This window comes from Gasterosteus aculeatus, chromosome 4 (genome assembly GCF_964276395.1).
Source record: "Gasterosteus aculeatus chromosome 4, fGasAcu3.hap1.1, whole genome shotgun sequence".
Classification (NCBI taxonomy): domain Eukaryota; kingdom Metazoa; phylum Chordata; class Actinopteri; order Perciformes; family Gasterosteidae; genus Gasterosteus; species Gasterosteus aculeatus.
The window spans coordinates 31,183,471-31,200,979 of NC_135691.1; the positions used below are offsets into that span (position 1 = coordinate 31,183,471).

Below are 17,509 nucleotides of genomic sequence, written 5' to 3' on the forward strand. Positions count from 1 at the left end.
CCCAATCCCGTCCAGTGCCTCACGTCTTTGCCTCTCCAAATTGGATTTTATATTACAGAAGCAGTCAGGTATGAACAACTCATTTTGCTCTCTTTTTCTTTTCTTTATTTCATTTCTCTTTCTGACATTACTGCCTAACTCTTTCTTTGCATTTCCTTTTACCTGTCAGTAAATCTTTCTCTCCCGTCCTTCTTTGCCTCCTTCTGCCCTTCCTCATTCCAGTCCTAGTCGAGGGGGGGTGGCACTGGTCCCTTTCTTTGAGTGGTGTGGGTCCAGTGGATTCTGTCCACGGCTGGATAATCTTTTCAGTGGATGTTTGGTTTGGTCCCCTTCCTGTGTGATTGAATCCTTCTGTGTGTAGTTGTGTAGTTTGCACACATTGTTACTCTCTGAAGTATAAAAAATACATTTCAGTTAGTGTGTACTTCTGCTTTGTAGCCGAATATCTGTGAGTGTCAGACTTGTTTTTGTGTGTGTGTGTATGTTCTGGTAATGATGTGCGTGCGTGCGTGCGTATATGCAGACAGTCCACGGATGGTGATTGGCCGTGAAGGTGGCTGCAGAGAGGGTCTTATCACCCATCTGGTCGCAGGACTGGACTTCTAATCCACTCTGACAATATTTACCCGCCAGCGCGCTCACACACACACACACACACACACACACACACACACACACACACACACACACACGCGCCTGAAGGGCATGTCAGCTTGACAGCTTCTTCTTTTTTTTTTTACCATGGACTGCAATGTTTGTTTGTTTAGACATTTTAATAATATTTGCTAGTCTGGTAGCCACGCTGGATGTCTGTGTACTCGACATCAACCAGCAAATAGGGGATCAAGAAAAGTCTTCTTTTTCCCCCTTTTTTTTCTTTTTCTTTGCAGACTTTTTGCTGCTGAGCAACACTTAATTGTCTTGTGTGCAAATGCTGGCGTTCATGTAGGAGGCCTGACCAACATTAGACAGAAACGCGCCGCAGGGCCTCTGTACAATAAGCAAGTGATCTCCTCGTGGGAATAAGTTCCCTCTCTCTTGCTGAGATGCAGAGCGCTTATGGAATGCACTTTTTTGACCTTGACTATGGTGAGTGCAGGTCTTCCCCTTCGGCTAGTTGACCGAGAACTCATTCACCGCAGACGCCTCTGGGACACGTTGCCACGGGAGAAGATGGTGTTGTTTTTTTCAGTGTGAAATATTGTCTTTGGTTCCATCCATGTGGGTTTTATTAGTGTCTGTCCAAATGTATGTATCGGAACTCTCTTGCCTCTCACTTTCTCTCCGGACAGAAGTTGAGATCCCCGTGTTGAAATGTTCATCCTCCACCAGAGGCAGCAAAATGATTAATAACTCCCCTCTCTCTCCTATTCCGTCATTTATGAATCATTCATCATTCCACTACGGCAGGAGACCGTCCCATCTCTCGTTTTGCTCTTCATGCTCCTTTTTTTGTGTATTTTAAACAAAGCATATCATGATTTGCATCAAATATAACCATCTGGATGTCTCAATGGCACTCACAAATGTCAAGTGATATTGTTGTTGCATTCCTGATACTGTTGATCCCCTTAATCGCAATTCAAAGAGTGCAAGATTAGCTTTGCCTTCATATGAATTGTCTGCGTATGTATGCATGGACGCATGCTGTATATGCTTGTTAGAATATGAATTCTATCGCTGATTTTCTCCCTTAAAGACCCCCTCCCTCACCGTCTGCAGATGGCGAGCGCCAGACGTTTGTCTTAGACGGGATGGAGAAGTAATTAGATAAGCACAGTGCTCACGTGCGCGAGCACATGAGGGCGTAAAGAGATGCATGACAGGCGCATGCTCATCCTCGCATCTTGTCCGCAGAACAGTGTTTCCCCAAGGTTTACAACTTTGAGGGGGGAGCGGGGGGTGCAGTAGTACCGCTCCGCTGGGGGAATACTGTTGCTCTCTGCGCTCATACACAGAGGTGGTGTACATATATTTTTAATCTCTATACTTTTGGGGGGAGAAAAACACTGCAGAGTAAGAAAAGGAGGGCAAGAAAGATGTCTGCCAGGACCAATGAGCTGTCTCCTTTCGCCTCCCCAACTAATGGTGCCCCCCATGCTGCGACCCCTCCCTCGCACCATCAAAGCACTGAGGCAATAAGGGGGGGCGGGATCAGAGCTTGTCTATGTGCCTCTGCGTGTGTTTTTATCACGAATGCCCCCTGGAGAGACCTCCAGCAGTGTGTGCCGCAGCACTTTTTTTTTCTTTTTTCTATCCTCTGCCAAAGTGAGTGAATGCAATGCACATGAGAGGAAGCAGAAGCCTTCGAGTCACTTTCACACACTCGCCTGTGTGCACATGCACTTTTGGTGGGAAAAGAGTCCAGCGAGGGCCACAACCAACGCGAGCTGAGACGAGGTGAAATGGGCTTTATCCAACAAAAATACCTGTGCCTTTTTTTGTCTTGTGCTTTAAGTAAGACTATGCATATATATCCAAAGGACAGTTGTATCTCTGTATAAACAAACGGGACCAATCACTTCTTGTTGTGTATCATCATGCTGCCAATCGACATAAATAGTCACCGATCAGTCAGCGCGGCCCACAGGCCGCTCAGCTGCCTGCTGACGGTGGCGCCGGCTTTGAGTGGCAGTGTTGTGTTTCAGTGCGGCGTTCTGTATCTATTAATGATCTGATAAGATGAGGAGGGAGAATAAACAACAACCGCTAAATACAATCAAATGAAGTCTATTAACGTCATTGTGCTCCGTTCCCTTGAGAAATCGCTGTGGATTCTCTCTCGTTTGTTGTTCCTGTGGCTCAGTTAGCCGGATTAACATTAACATTGCCACCGTCAAGATCTAATCCTTGGCTCTCACACTTCTGCTGCTTGTGACGATATGATATGTTCATTTTGTGTATTGTTTGAGATCGATGATTATATAGTTGTGAAAAAGTACGATGGATAAAAAAATAAAGCGATATTATCAGCGTAAAATGTTAACCATGCTATCCACTTATTATCTCCACCGATAGTGATGTTTCCAGCAGTGGTAAAAGAAATCTGAAAAGAGGGAATTTAGGCTTAACATTTTTGGTTTACCTATTTGTGTAGCAACAAATGAAAGAAGACTCGTTTGGTCTTGTTGATAATAGAAACTTGATAATCTGTGTTTAGAAGTCAGAAATCAGACGTGCTTTTCTTAAATATATATTTGAAGCAGGATTTTTTTTTCTGTGTCTTTAACTACTGCAAATGACTCTGGGCTGCAGTTTCCCATCTCTCTCACACACACACACACACACACACACACACACACATTCTCAAGAGGTAGACTCAAGAAGTCCGTTAATTTGCGGAGGTTGGTTGAAAGCTTCTGCATACACGGCCGCCAAACATTGCATGGAAACATTTTAATAGGAAATAACAGTCTCGGGGATTTATCTCTGTGTGGACACAGAGGCGATGAGCACGGCTGTCAGAGTGATGTCACAGGTGTGTTTGCTTTGTTGATTGGACGGCCACGCACGGACCCCTCGCGCTGTTTGAGTAAGCCAATAGTTTCTCTTATCGGGTGGTTGAATTAGAGCGACCGCAACGGGGACGGAAGCACATATTCGTCAGCACAAACGGAGGACGTGTGACCTTCAGAAGGGCAGAAAGAGTAACTGGGCAGCTGGCTTTGACTGCGGCACATCGATCGCAGACCCCTGCATTCTGCTGCTCAACAATCACACACACACACACACACACACACACACTCACACATACTCGCCTCATTGACCAAACACACTCGCATATGACTGACGGGGCCAATTTCTCTCCCTTTTCACGACTTGCTAATTTATGGCCATTGATCTGCGCCGGGCTGAATTGATATACACTCATTGTGCTCCCTCTCCCTCATACACATACACACAAAGGTGTTTTGTGCGGTTTACAATGCCTCGCACCGACACACTCCTGGTGTCTTGCACCCAAGTGGCCAGAAGAAATTACAAGAACCTGACGAGGAAGTCGGTGTTAAGTGGAGGCTAAGCTAAAGGTTTTCTTGTGTCTGGTGCAACTTTCACTGCCTGATCATGTTGCCACGTAACGACATGCATTCATTTAACTTTGAAGTATGGTCGTGTGTGTGTGTGTGTGTGTGCGTGCGTGCGTGCGTGCGTTTGCGCGCGCGGGCACGAGTCAGGGTCAACTGCGTCAGAGTCACACCTGTGGAGCTAAAGGGGCTTCAGGAGCTTGCTCGGGCACTCTGAACAGCACTCAGATGATCACCGTTTGTTTTCCTGTCCATTCCGTCCATCCAGGTGTGTCTCCGTGCTCGGCGGACAGCCAGGTGGTCGGCGAGAGCGAGCGGAGCCGAGAGCAGATTCTCCAGACCCTGAGTGACCTGTCGAGGGGGTTCCAGGATATTGCAGACCGGTGTCTCCTGGTATTGCACCTGGAGGTCAGGTATGCAAAGGGGTGAGGGGGGGGGGGGGGGACTGTTGTTACTGTTGGACTATAAATCTTTAAGAGAGCTTAATTTTATTTGGTAAAACACTGAATTCTAAATGGAAGTCTACCTATTTCGAATTATGCGAATATTGCTAATAAATCAATTTTCTTATTTAAGCGTGCTTTAAACCACTTAGTTTTTGCACGTTATAATCTCTACATGCTGCTCAGCAGGTTGATTAGGTTCCATTTTTCTAAATGAACTCCATAAAGCCCACAGCGGCGTGATGTACAAAAAAAAAAAACAAGTGCACCCAATGTTCACCACGCGAGCCGGGCCGAGTGGCGGCATCTTGAAGCACGCCACCGCGGGTTGATGAGTTCCAAGTGCCGATGTGCCGCTGGCTTCTTTTCAAGGTTGGATGCATGATAACTCAACAGAAAGGCAGCATATTTAATTACATTTGTGCCCCCGGCTAGCACACCTCGATCAGTATCTCTGTCTGCCATCGCACTGTACAAGCTTAGAGGAGATTTCGTTAAATGTTACCATGAAAGCAGAGGTTCAGGAGTTCGCTTTTTACTTTCTGCTCTTGAATATTTGTTTGTGTGAATGCCAATAACCAAGTTAATTTACCACACCATATACCCCCCCCCCCCTCCCAGCTCCATCACCCCTCTCCCCTTCGTTCCATCCCTCCATGTACCACCATTTCCCCGAAGACCATTGTTTAGCTGATGCAATATTGTTTATGATTTCAGCAGAAAACCCGAGGCTGATGTCTAGCTATATGCTACACTCCATTGACTCTCCCCATCTAGTGAATTTCCCCTGATAGTGGTACCAGTTAAATGAAGCCATGACCAAGAGACCAAGAGTGGAGGGAACAGGAGATGGGGGAGCGATGAGTGTGGAGGTTAAAGCGATGGTGGGGGTTAAAGAAGGGAGATACAGTAGCTAAGTGGAAGAAATGATTGAATAGGGGGGAGTGGGTGGGGGTGAGATGAAGGCTTTGGTGTAGTTGTTGGCTTTGCCTCAAGGCGGAATAGATATTCACCCATATCATTTTATACCTTTTTGCTCAGGGCGCTGCGATGATGGAATTATGAGAGCATTGACTCTCTAAAGTCTCGTCACAAATGAGCCTGCTCCGGACCTGAAGGAGCTCCGACTGTGATGGAGGTGTTTAAAAGGGCAGAAAGATGTAGCACCCCCATTAAAATGTGTGTTAAAATGAACTCCCTCTACCGTTGCGTTACTGTCTTCCAAATAATACATAAATAGAGATGGTATACTTGCATTGGTCACTAGATATATCATGTTTTGTTTTTATGTTGAGCCCCAGAATGTTAGATTTTTTTTATTTTTTTTTATCAATTTTTAAAAGTTATCTTTTTGGGTGTTATTTTTCTGCCTTTTTTATGTTAGATATTAACTTATTTACCAAGGTGACAAAGCCCTGGAACACATCTTTTATTCAACTTTCCCTGAAAAGAAATCTTGTTAAAATGAGCGACGAAACGTACGATAGGCTCTATTTCAGGTTGGAAGGATCAGCGTCTCTGACATACTCTCCATTATTAACAAATGCTTATAAAGGCACACAACAGGACTCGTGGTATGAAGAGGAATCCGACTTTCAAAGGTTGTTGTGTTTCAATTCAAGACGCCCTTTTTTTATTTAGGCTTTGCATTTAATGCATGTGTAAGTATATTTGACCCCTCAAACTGTTGTTTAAATAATTTGGCACTGTGCTCTTGCCTTTAACTAGCAGAATTTTTTGGCTCAATAGTGATAAGTGAGTAAGTGGATACGTTCTGTGTACTCTAGACATCATTTATTCTAAATCATAGGTGTTGGAGTAGGTATATATAAATTGCTTCTAACTACTAGGAACTCTAAGAAAATTACCCCTCGTACATTCTCTCTTTCCCTGACTTTACCAGTGATATTTTCAAACACATCAGCAGTGAACTGTGAGGGAATTAACAGGTCACTTCTGGGGAATTAAAGGATACGTCTGACCTGAAATGTAAAGAGAACAAAGTCAAATATCTCATTTTCCACTTTCTCCTTCCCTAACCCTCCACTTCTTTCTCCTACCACGTCTCCCTCCAGGGTGCACTGCTTCCATTACCTGATCCCGCTGGCCAAGGAAGGCAATTATTCCATCGTGGCTAACGTGGAGAGCATGGACTACGACCCACTGGTAGTGAAACTGAACAAGGACATCTCAGCCATAGAGGAGGCCATGGGGGCCGCTCTGCAGCAGCACAAGTTCCAGTACATCTTTGAAGGTCAGCATGGGAGCGAGAGTGGGGTGTCGTTGCATGTGCCCTTCCCTCCTTTTGAGTCTTCTCAAGCTGACGACGGCCCGTGTTGTCTTTCTCCTCTCCTCTCTCACCAGGTCTGGGTCACCTGATCTCCTGTATTCTAATCAACGGGGCCCAGTACTTTAAGAGGATCAGCGAGTCCGGAATCAAGAAGATGTGCAGGAACATCTTTGTCCTCCAACAGAACCTCACCAACATCACCATGTCCCGGGAGGCTGACCTCGACTTTGCCAGGTGAGAGGGATTTTATTTATTTTTTTAACATATTTTGCACGGTTCCTCTCCACTGGCGGAGCGCTTGCAGGGACATTTTTTATGTCTGACAGAGTAAAATGATGAAGTGATTGCGCTTTGGACGTGGATGCAAACCTGCAAGGACGAGATTGCGACGATGAAAAAACGCTCAACCAGAAAGGCTCGACTTGTAGGTGCACTTAGTCCAAACCCACACTTCCTGCAGTGTGGCTTGGGAAAGGCTCGTAACCTTGTACCGGAGGAGCTGGCAGCTGCCAACACTTCATAAGTGCTCGCCTTTTTTCCTTTGCTTTTTGCCGTTGTCATGGCAATAAAGGCTCAGGACTTCCTCCTGAAACCCAAGATGGTTATAACATTATAAATAGTAAAATCAACACATATTAATGTGTTGCAATCTGTTCCACAATCACTGATCATGAATTAACATTTCTTAATAAGATGCATCAAATATAGAAGCAAATCAACTCTAGTATGGATTCGGGAATAGATGATACACGCTGGCTGGTGAACAGATCAAATCTAGCTGTGTTTTCGGTGCGACCCTGTTACACACCTGCACAAACACACACGGACATGCACAATGTCCTTTAAGTTCAGATAGCAAATATATCAATGCACAAGGCTGGCAGATGGTCAGACAGATTGTCAAGCAAACTGTGTGTGTAGGTGTGTTTGTGCGTGCGTGCACGTTGGGGTTTATTTTGTATTTGTACATTTATATTTTGTGAGTCTACCTGCTGTTGCACAGTGATGTCCAGCCCTGACAGACAGGGATGGGGAAGGGGGGGGGGGGGCAGCAGCAATCAGCCCTCAGATGTCTTTGTGAAAAAGAAGGAGGGAGGGAGCGAGCAGAGGGGTGGATAGAGAAAAGAAGACATACAGAGTCGGGTAATTCATAGTATTCATGTGTTCTTTTCTTCGCTCTTTCAGAAGCTTGTGTCCTTGACAGAAGAGTATGTGTGAGAGGAAGGGTGATGGAAAAGATGGAGTAAGAGAGGAGGGCTTGGGGGAGGAATTGAAAAACTAAGTGAAAGGGAGTTCTAGAGAAGATGTCTTTAATAGAAAAAGGCATCGGGGGGAGTTGCCGAGGACAGCCTGGATAGAAAGCGAGCATTGAGAGATGTAAGTGAGAGAGGCACAAATAGAAAGAAAGGCAAGTACAGGGGAAAGTTGAAATATGAAGAATATTTGATGAGAAGGACACATGAACACTTTTATTCCCCTGACTTTCACATGTAATGACTTTGTGCCATGCGCTAACTTTCCTAGCCTCGGTTTTCCCGCATCGTGTACTTGTTGCGGTGGGACGCGTCGGGCTGCTATGCGGTCGATTAGCTTCTTTTCACGGCCCCCCTCTGGGTGCTCGCTGTGTGTCTGAGCGGATAGGTGCGCTCTGTTTGGACGTCGCTATTGTTCCCGACGCGCCGGTTTCGCCAGCCAAGTCTCTGCCTCCAGGAAATGAACCAAAATGCCCCGAGCCGTGCTGGATGTGGAGGACCAGCGCTTAGCGTGTTACTCCTACCCTCTGTCAACTTTGATTATGGAGAAACGCCGGTGATGGCTTCTCTGTCTTTTCTCTCTTTCTCCCACTCTCTGATTACGAGGCGTGGGTGGTGTGGAGGTTTTGATTGGGAATTGCAGACCGCATTGTTTACACATTCATGGCTTTTTGGATTGGTCGGCCTCCGGCTACAAGACACACACACACATGTGATATGTATCCCTTGCTCTCACCCATGCACACTCTCAGCCAAAGCCAATCAGCATATTGAAATCACCATATTTATGTTGAGGCCATGAATATTCATGAAGCACGCTTCGTAGCACACACCTGTGAGTGGAAGTGACCGTACAGCCTGTGTGGGAAAATATGATAGACATAAAATAATGCATTTGTTGCTTACCGAAAAATCATTTTTCAGAAGACGTACTCTGATAAACAATCCTTCGACGTCTCAAAAATCTAGACCTTGATTTTGAGATATTGAATGATAGACTCCGGCTCATAATTGAGTTATAAGTTATTGAATTAAGTTAATTACTGTAAAAGATTTTTCCCTTTTGAGATGCTGTGAAAAAAAAATTGGCCTACCGAAATAAGCAAGGGACTAAAAGTTGAATTCATTCATCAGTACTTTATTTCCCCCCCCACCTCCAGAGGGACCTGAGTGAGATGGAAGGGTTGACAGCGGGGAGGCCTGCTTTTGAGAGGGAGAGAGAGGCTGCAGATCTTCGCCCGTCTGTCCGTGTACTTTTAGGTTCCTGTGAGAGTGTTTTTGGCTGTTTTTGCTGCATCTGTGCGCTTGTATGGGAAAGAGAGAGATGAGAGGGAGAGAGAAGGGCAAGGGCACAGTAATAACCATTGATCTGAGTTAAAACTAAGGAGAAGCCCGGTAACCTGCACTGCAGAACTCATGAAGACACACACACACACACACACACACAGACACACCCTCACCCCTCTCTCTTTCTCTCTCCATCATCGAATGTGAAGAAGGATGGGGAAACAGTGCGCCCTTGTGGCTGCACATCGTTCTACAGCATCCCAATTGTTATTGTTGTCAGGGTGTTGAGACCCACACGTATGTGTGTGAGTTTGCGCGTCTGTACGGAAAGTCTTGTGTCTTTCTGTCAGGACGTTTGCCAGCGACATCAGCCCGTGGGTCAAGTTCACGCGGTCACAACCACGCACCTGAACGCGCGCAAGTGGACCCACACAGACCATCTGCTCAGAATACAGTTGAGTGGCTCTGCAGAACAGTGGCACCGCAATGTCACATCTGTGTGTGTGTGTGTGTGTCTGTGATGGCTGCGCCCTCGACCTTATCACTCCGCTGAGATCTGCTCATTGTCCACCTCTGCCGCCGCTTGCTAGTTCAATTACAGAGGCAGCGATGAGATAAAGGTGATGTTGTTGGTGAGCGTTTTTATGAAGAGGAGACCGCAATCGTTCCAAAGAAAGCCCCAAAAAGTAGCCTAAAAATAATGAGCTGTCACTGAGACTTGAAATGTGAAGCACATATTGTTTCCTCGGTTAACAAGAGACCTGGTTATTATTATTGTCACCAGGTAAGCTTAGGGAATGACTGGCTTAATGCCGTTAATGGAGTCTACATTGGATGCCGAAGCATAGGATCATTGGAAAATGTGTGTGTGTGTGTGTGTGTGTGTGTGTGTGTGTGTGTGTGTGTGTGTACATCAAAAGCGTATGTAAATAAATGTTTGTCTGTGTAAATATATTCTCTCTCTGGTGTGGTAGCATTTAGGTTATTTTTCAGAACACGGTGAGATACAACAAACGACACACACACACACGCGCTGGAGCTCTGTGCTGCCCGCTGACCCGTGCAGCCAGGATGCCGGGCTGTCATAACATCCTTAGCTAGCTCCCGGGCCCTTTACCCCGTGGCTAAGCTGAACAGCGGTCTGACAGGCCCACTGCAGAGACGCTCCAGAGTTCAGACCGAGGCACCCACCTGTCGGCTACTGGAAAGTACCGCGGCGCGCCGGTGCCCGCGTGTGAAACGTACAAGAACGTTGTGTGCTACGTATTGTCCCGAAGCGTAGTGCCCGAGCCTCTGCGCGTCTCTCAGCTGCGGTTTGTGTGCGCGTGTCTGCTTGCGTGTGTGTCGAGGTGAGGGGCTGGTGTGTCTACAAAGAATGTGGCGATAAGTACAGCTGACGTCTGTGTCAGGAGGTAGTGAGTCAACCGATAAATCTGTTTGTATTTAGGCCCGACTTCAGTACACTGTCACTTCGCTCTGCTTCTGTCACCTTGTGTCTCGATCTCTTCATCCTCCCTCCTTCTTTTCTCTGCAACCGTCCACCATCCATGCTGTGAACAGTGTGTGTGTGTGTCTGCAGAAGCATGATGGGACTGGTCTTTGCTGATGAAGCTTAAGTCTCTGAGCAGACCTTTTTGCTCATTACCAGAAGAGAGACCAATGTGCTGCCTTGGAGAGGGCGAGAGAGAGAGAGAGAATGGAGGGAGAGATACTTTAGAGAGAGATTGAAAAGGGTGTGTAAAGACACTAAAGTGTTTTATTTGAAAACAGCATCAGACAACACAAGAAAATCGTTTTGTAAAGATCCCTCACATTATCATTTCAATTTCACACTTCAAGAGAGGGAGCCAATCGGAATCTGTTAAAGCAGCAGCGAGCTTCTCATCTCCTCCTTCCTCGCCTCATCTCGGCCCCACTAACTAACGTGTTGCTCCAAACACGCTGACGGAGGCAGCCTGTAACGGCCTCAACAGGGTCCACGACGGAAATAAGGGGCCAACGAATTGTGCTGATTCCTGTCTTTCTCTCCTGCCTTGCATGCCCCATGTTCTTCATACATAGCGGTCCGTCCGATGCTACATCCACGCACCATAAATTGACTTAATATTCTCTTGTATGCAAGGAAAGAGGAGTGTCGGGGGGGTTGTCTAATTAAAGTTTAATCGAAAGTGCACCATGGAGGCACGTTGGCGCTCTCGCCTGCGGATTACCAAGCGGTGCCCTGAGAGATGGGACTTCAAGGCAAGAGGCAGGGATTCAGGTTCCATCAACTAGCGATTTCTTTAATGGAGAAAAGGAAAATAAGAAGTGTATGTTGTGTGTTTTCAACGGAGAGGTGGAGGGGGGTCCCTCTTGATGGAGGGGGTGCTGAGAGATTTTAATCTTATTAACAGCGCTTACCCTGAATGGCAAATGGCTTACCAACTGCTTGGGTAATGAACTGTTTGAAGGGGTTTTTCGGCACACGCTAACGTACATCACTCTGAGACACACACACACACACACACCAGCACATCTTACACTTTCTCTTTCTGACACAACCCCCTTTGTGCTGAGCAGAGGCCAGATTGCCAGCTGTCGTCTTGACTCAGAGAGACACACACACACACACACACACACACGGGCGGATGCTGACAACCAGCAGACAGTCTTGTAGCTGCAGCGTCCTGTTTTATTCTCGGATGCATAGTGGATTTCCTCAGTGAATGAGCACCAGTAGCTGTTAACAAATCCTGCGTGTTTTCACTACCAGGTGAGTTATAGCTGCTATTATGCTGGAGTTCTGCCCTGCTTTATAGCTCTTAATGTCACCCGGTAGCTACTGATGCATCAACAGACAGATTCCAGAACTTTCTATTTATTTTTTTACTATTCTATCAGACAAATGGTGTCACAATCCTAGTACGGAGAGTATTCAATCAGCATTTTTTGTACTTTTCTCTTCTAAAAATCAATGTTTATTTGTTTTTTTTCAGATACCGGAAATGAAGTAAGTGGTTAACGAAACACAATATTCTAAAATACCAACTGCTTCTGTTAACTGCCCCTGCCGTTTACGTGCCTTCAAAAAGGCGGTAGCTCACAAGTGGCCTTTTGTCAGCTTTCACAGCCGCGCCGTGATGTCTCGCTCACGTGATTGAGGCCTAGAAAGCTTTTTACCTCTGCCAAGTATTCCCGCTTCAAAGACTCATGAAAGTGGTGTTTATTTGTGAAGATGATTTTTGCTGTCGTTGGGAAAACGTTCAACCTGAGTTTGCCTAAGCGCTCACGGTGATGATTTGAGTTCTTCGGCAGGTTGTTGTTCATTTCCCACTGTGTGCATAACTTAGCAGTCCACCAGAAGGGTTTCCTTAATTGAAACGACGAGCTGCTTCCACAAGTCAGTGAGTCAGCCAATGCAACTCTTGAGATCATTTGTACTGGGATCAGTCCCTTTTTGGGGGTGTGGGGGGGGGGAGGTTTAAGATGCGCATCCATCATTGATTGACCAGGATGGATATTTGACTGCGTGCCTTCTGTCCAAAAGCAATTCCTTCAGAAGAAGAAATATTTGTATTTGTCTCGGTTGTATGTGTTTTCCCCATTGGGTGAAAAGAAATACGATATTCCTCGAGCAACCGCCGGGTTTTTAGAGAAATGCTTACGCTTTTGATCTGGTGTTTTCCTCAGAGAGGTGAACGCTCCAACACTCGTAACGCATGCGCTGCATACACAACCGGGGACGAAGCGGAGGCACTCAGACATTTACACAAACCCTCAGCGCAAATCCTAATGAGATAAAACCACACGTGGGATCCGTCCTCATCCCGCTCTTTTTCCTTTCGTCTGTCTTGGCCTGCCCTCCCCAGCCCCCCCGGGTAAAGAGAAAACCATTGTGACCCTCATCAATATTGACAAGCGTATTCATGAAATGAGCTCAAGGATGGAAGGAAAAATAGGAGACCTTGGCGATAAAATTGAGAGCAGGCCGGCGAGTGAGACAGAATGCAAATGCTTTGATGACCAAGGGTATTTCTTGTCAGCGGAAGGCCAAAAAAACAGATATTATGCACCTGTAGTCCTCACACATCTCTTCAGTCATCGCTCTTTTGTCCCCTCTTTGTATCCCTCCCTCTCCATTTCAATCAATGTGTCCCCTCCGTTACTTTTTCCCTAGTCTTTTGCTGCTGTTGAATCTCTTAAATGAGTGCATAAAACGCCTTGGAACAGAAGCTCCCTGAGTGCTCATTAAGGCCGCGTTAAGCATCAAAAATGATCATCTCAAGAAAGGAATCGCTCTCAGGTGGGTGATGCACTAAACAAATGAGATGGAGAATGTTTTTCTAGCCAAAGTGCCCCCCCCCCCTTTTTTCTTTTACTGCGCTTTTTTCTGGAAATGACTAAAGGACACGATGGCCTTACTTTCATCTCCCACCGGCGCAACAGAGAGCTTAAACCCGCCTACTCCATTTGCTCTGCTGGACATTATGACACATCACACAGTTAATGCCAATAGAGGAAACTCCTTTTGCCCGGAAACTGCCGCTATATTCACTGACGCACAGCGGCGCGGGCTGATTGAAATGCGTATGCTCCTGTTGCCACGCGGGGAGCCGTGTTTCCATGTCTACGCTGGTGGAGCAGCAGGAGCAGCAGCATCGGTCCGCCGGATGCATTCAGGCACAGTTGTGCCAACGCGCAATTATTGTAGTTATCTGAATAAATACAAATGGAAAGATAATATATTTGAACTAATATAGATTCCAGGTCAGTTTTAAACTCTGTAAATCACAATATTAATTACACACCAAATGTAGAAGTGGACAAAACGTCGCGGCGGCATTTTACACATTTTAAGCCGGCCTTCTTTAAATACTTTTTTTCATAAAAACCATACAGCAAAGAGCGCCTTTTTTTTTTTTACAAATCCCATTTTCTTTTTTTGCTGCAGCCTGCCTTTGGTTTGTAGCCATTTCCATAAAATATGTGCATCAATTAACTGAATTGGCACACAAAAACAAATTTTGTATTGACAAAAACAAATTACCTAACCCAAGCAAACTCCATCAGTCACCCTATTGATTTTTGTATCGCACAGAATAGCCGCTTAGCACCAGATGAACTACAAATGGACGCTCAGCGCACAAACTACTCCCCCCCCCCCCCCCTGCCCCCTCGTTTTAGACATTAGACATACTTGTCATAGCATCTCACCTGATGTCCTCTTGCTTTTATTGTTTCTATGACTTCTTCACAGATGGCTTTCTTTAAGCGTGTCTTCAGAGTATGGGATTTGTCCTCAGCCGGGGGCAGATGGTGGTGACATCCATTCTAGTGTGCGCCCCGTTGTGTTGGTCCTGCGAGCGCTTAAGGCATATTTGCGAGTCCAACTCAATCCCTCACACACACCCACACACACACACACACACACACACACACACACAATCACAAGTTATTTGACCTGTTTTGCCCCCGAGCAAAGAACCCTCTTCACCCTGCATCCCAACACTTGCCTGAGCATCACCTTGCCTCCAGTTTCTTGCCATGGTTGTGTAAATTGTTTTTTAATCGTGTCCATATTCATGACTAAATAGTGTGTACTGTCCCTATCAAATGATTCTAATGAGCATTTCATCCGATGCTCACAGACACTGGAGGGCTGCTTCTAGATATTCAAAACAACAACATACTGACTCACTTCTGTCTGTCAAATGTGACCTTTTATATCGGATCTTACAGTCAGCAGTTGGAATTGTGTGGCATTCACCAACACTTACGCTCCCTTGGTGCTTTCGTTATCTGTATGTACTTCACGGTCCTTTTTCTAATGACCATTGTAATGAAAATTGACGGCAACAGCAGTTCGGATTTTGTGTTTCCCCTTTGTTGATGTTGCTCCTTCTTATTCCGAACCGCGATAGTGCTGTTACCTTTTTCTTTTCTTCCTCTCAGTCACTTCCCTTTCTATTCTTTTCCCTGTACTTTTATTTTCTTTGCCCATAACCTCCTGTGTCACGTGTCTCCCCGCAGGCAGTACTATGAGATGCTGTACAACACTGCGGATGAGCTGCTGAATCTGGTGGTGGACCAGGGGGTTCGCTACACAGAGCTGGAGTACATCAATGCTCTCTCCTTGCTCCATCGCAGCCAGACCGGTGTCGGGGACCTGAGCACCCAAAACATCCGGCTGCAGAGGCTGAAGGAGATCATCTGCGAGCAGGCCGCCATCAAACAGGCCACCAAGGACAAGAAGATCACCACGGTGTAAACACCAGAAGGGGTTTGAGGGCCCGTCAAAAGTACCTCTGTCCTATAAAAAAGAAAAAAAGAAATCGGATTCACGTGACTTCAGTTCTGTATGGTGAGAACAGATGAGTCGGCCATGGATGCAAAAGTTATAGATGGTAGGGCAAAAACTTGCAGATTAGAATTGGGAAAAAGTGATGTAGAGGCTTGTTCGACACCCAGATTATAATGTGATCATATATATATATAAATACATGTGTATGCATAGCTACACCTGACTCCAGGGTCCCTCAGCGGATGCAGCAAAGGCCCACTCTAATTGGGAAGCCAGGTGACAACCAACACAACTGCAGACTTTGCGGTCTAGTTTGCCACGGATGTATCAATTGACAACATACCCCCACACACTCTGCCGCGACTCCAGATAAAAGGCGATTGTCTTGGACACTGTACCGAACGTAGGCCCCCATCTCATCTCATTTTCCTATTAGATCTAAACTGGTGCCCTCGTTTACACCCCCAGCTCTACTCCCCCGGCAGCCCCATGAGCCCACTGATTCTGTCTGCAATAACAGATGTCGGATTAGACCGTCTGAATGAGGTCACGTCGCCCGCCTGCTGCCAATTTCAGGTGGTCCCCAAAGATTCCCCCTCGCAGAGAATAGTATCATAACCATTGCTGTTAAAAATCTGTGTAGCTGTCTTTTTTCTTACAGTTGGAGCCGTAAACGAGTGTGGAACATTGTGAGCTGATTAACATCGGGTACAAATTGAACAACAGGGACTCTGTAATAAAATATATTTTTGCGGGAATACAATTGAATCCTTCCATAAAACAGATAAGGTTTATTTCAAATGTTATATTTCACATCCAGCACACCACAGTCGCGTGGCTCGCACTTTCTGTGTAACGGCACGTGTACGAATACCCTTTATCTGTCCAACTAGTTCTACAAACTAAAACATTGCGATTCTGAATCTTTATTTTGTCGTCCCATCCCAAATCATTCCCCTCCCTGTTTCCACTTGATTAACTTGGGGGAGAAGTACTTAACGGAGAGCCAGAGAAAGGAAAGGGAGCGTTGTCGATACTGCGGGCCTGGTAGTGGTCTTCCGAAGCCCGCAAAGCAATCCATCATAATGACACGTGGGCTGAAATCAATGGGAAAACAACCGTGTAGCTGCTGAGGCGTTCGTCCACCACTCTGAAAACGGGCCTTCTCTGTAAAATCTCATATCCGCTCATTCAGCTGTTCAGAGCGTCTCTGAAAATGTTATAAATGGAAAACTTCAATACAATGTTAAAGGTTGTGTCTTTTCGCAAAGAGATTCTATTATAATATCATCCCACTGCACACAGACGGCCCCTAAAAGTCCTGGGGGGCGTACGTACGACCCCGTTCTATTATTCACGGATGAAATATGTAAAATGTAATAAAGATTCATTTTTTAAATATTTGGCAAAACTGCTCATACACATTTCTATGTCATGTTTCTTTTTATTTTCAAAGGATCTTTATTTTGCACATTTGCAGTAAACCGTGTGTTTCAAAGAAGAATGTATTTAAATCTGTGTTTTTCTTGAACAAGTTGAAACATCCTCATGGCTGCTCTAGCTGTTGAGTGTCATCTTTGAAATGCTCTGAAATGTTTGCCTAGTCACACACACGATTTGTTAACGCATACACTAATCCACTAAGAAAATAAAGCCTTCAAAGTCCCTCATGTCTTGTGTATTTTGTACAGCGCTCCTCTTTGTGTGGCTGCTTTAGTCATATTTTCCTTTGTGAGATGTGCAGCTGACGTGAGTTTGTGCTCACACTGACACCGTCTGTGCACATGAAGCGTAGTCCATCACTGTTTTGATACACCCGAGATGTCATATGAGCAGCGACGAATCCAAAACCAACATTTCGAGGATGTATTTTACCTGACAGCTGTGATGTGTTGTCTGGCATGATTTGAAGTGTGAAGTGCAGCCAAGTA

General features: G+C 45.7%; 1 protein-coding gene across 1 annotated transcript in view; it reads left to right on the plus strand.

Moving 5' to 3' along the window:
• The window catches only part of exoc4 (exocyst complex component 4), an 83,965-nt gene extending 66,721 nt beyond the window's left edge, over positions 1-17,244 (plus strand). The window contains exons 17-20 of the mRNA XM_040173427.2: positions 4,294-4,438; positions 6,544-6,722; positions 6,833-6,992; positions 15,308-17,244. Coding sequence (XP_040029361.1) covers positions 4,294-4,438; positions 6,544-6,722; positions 6,833-6,992; positions 15,308-15,545 — 722 coding nt within the window. The 3' untranslated portion in view covers positions 15,546-17,244. The remainder of the gene's footprint in view (positions 1-4,293; positions 4,439-6,543; positions 6,723-6,832; positions 6,993-15,307) is intronic.
• Positions 17,245-17,509: the final 265 nt, after the last annotated feature.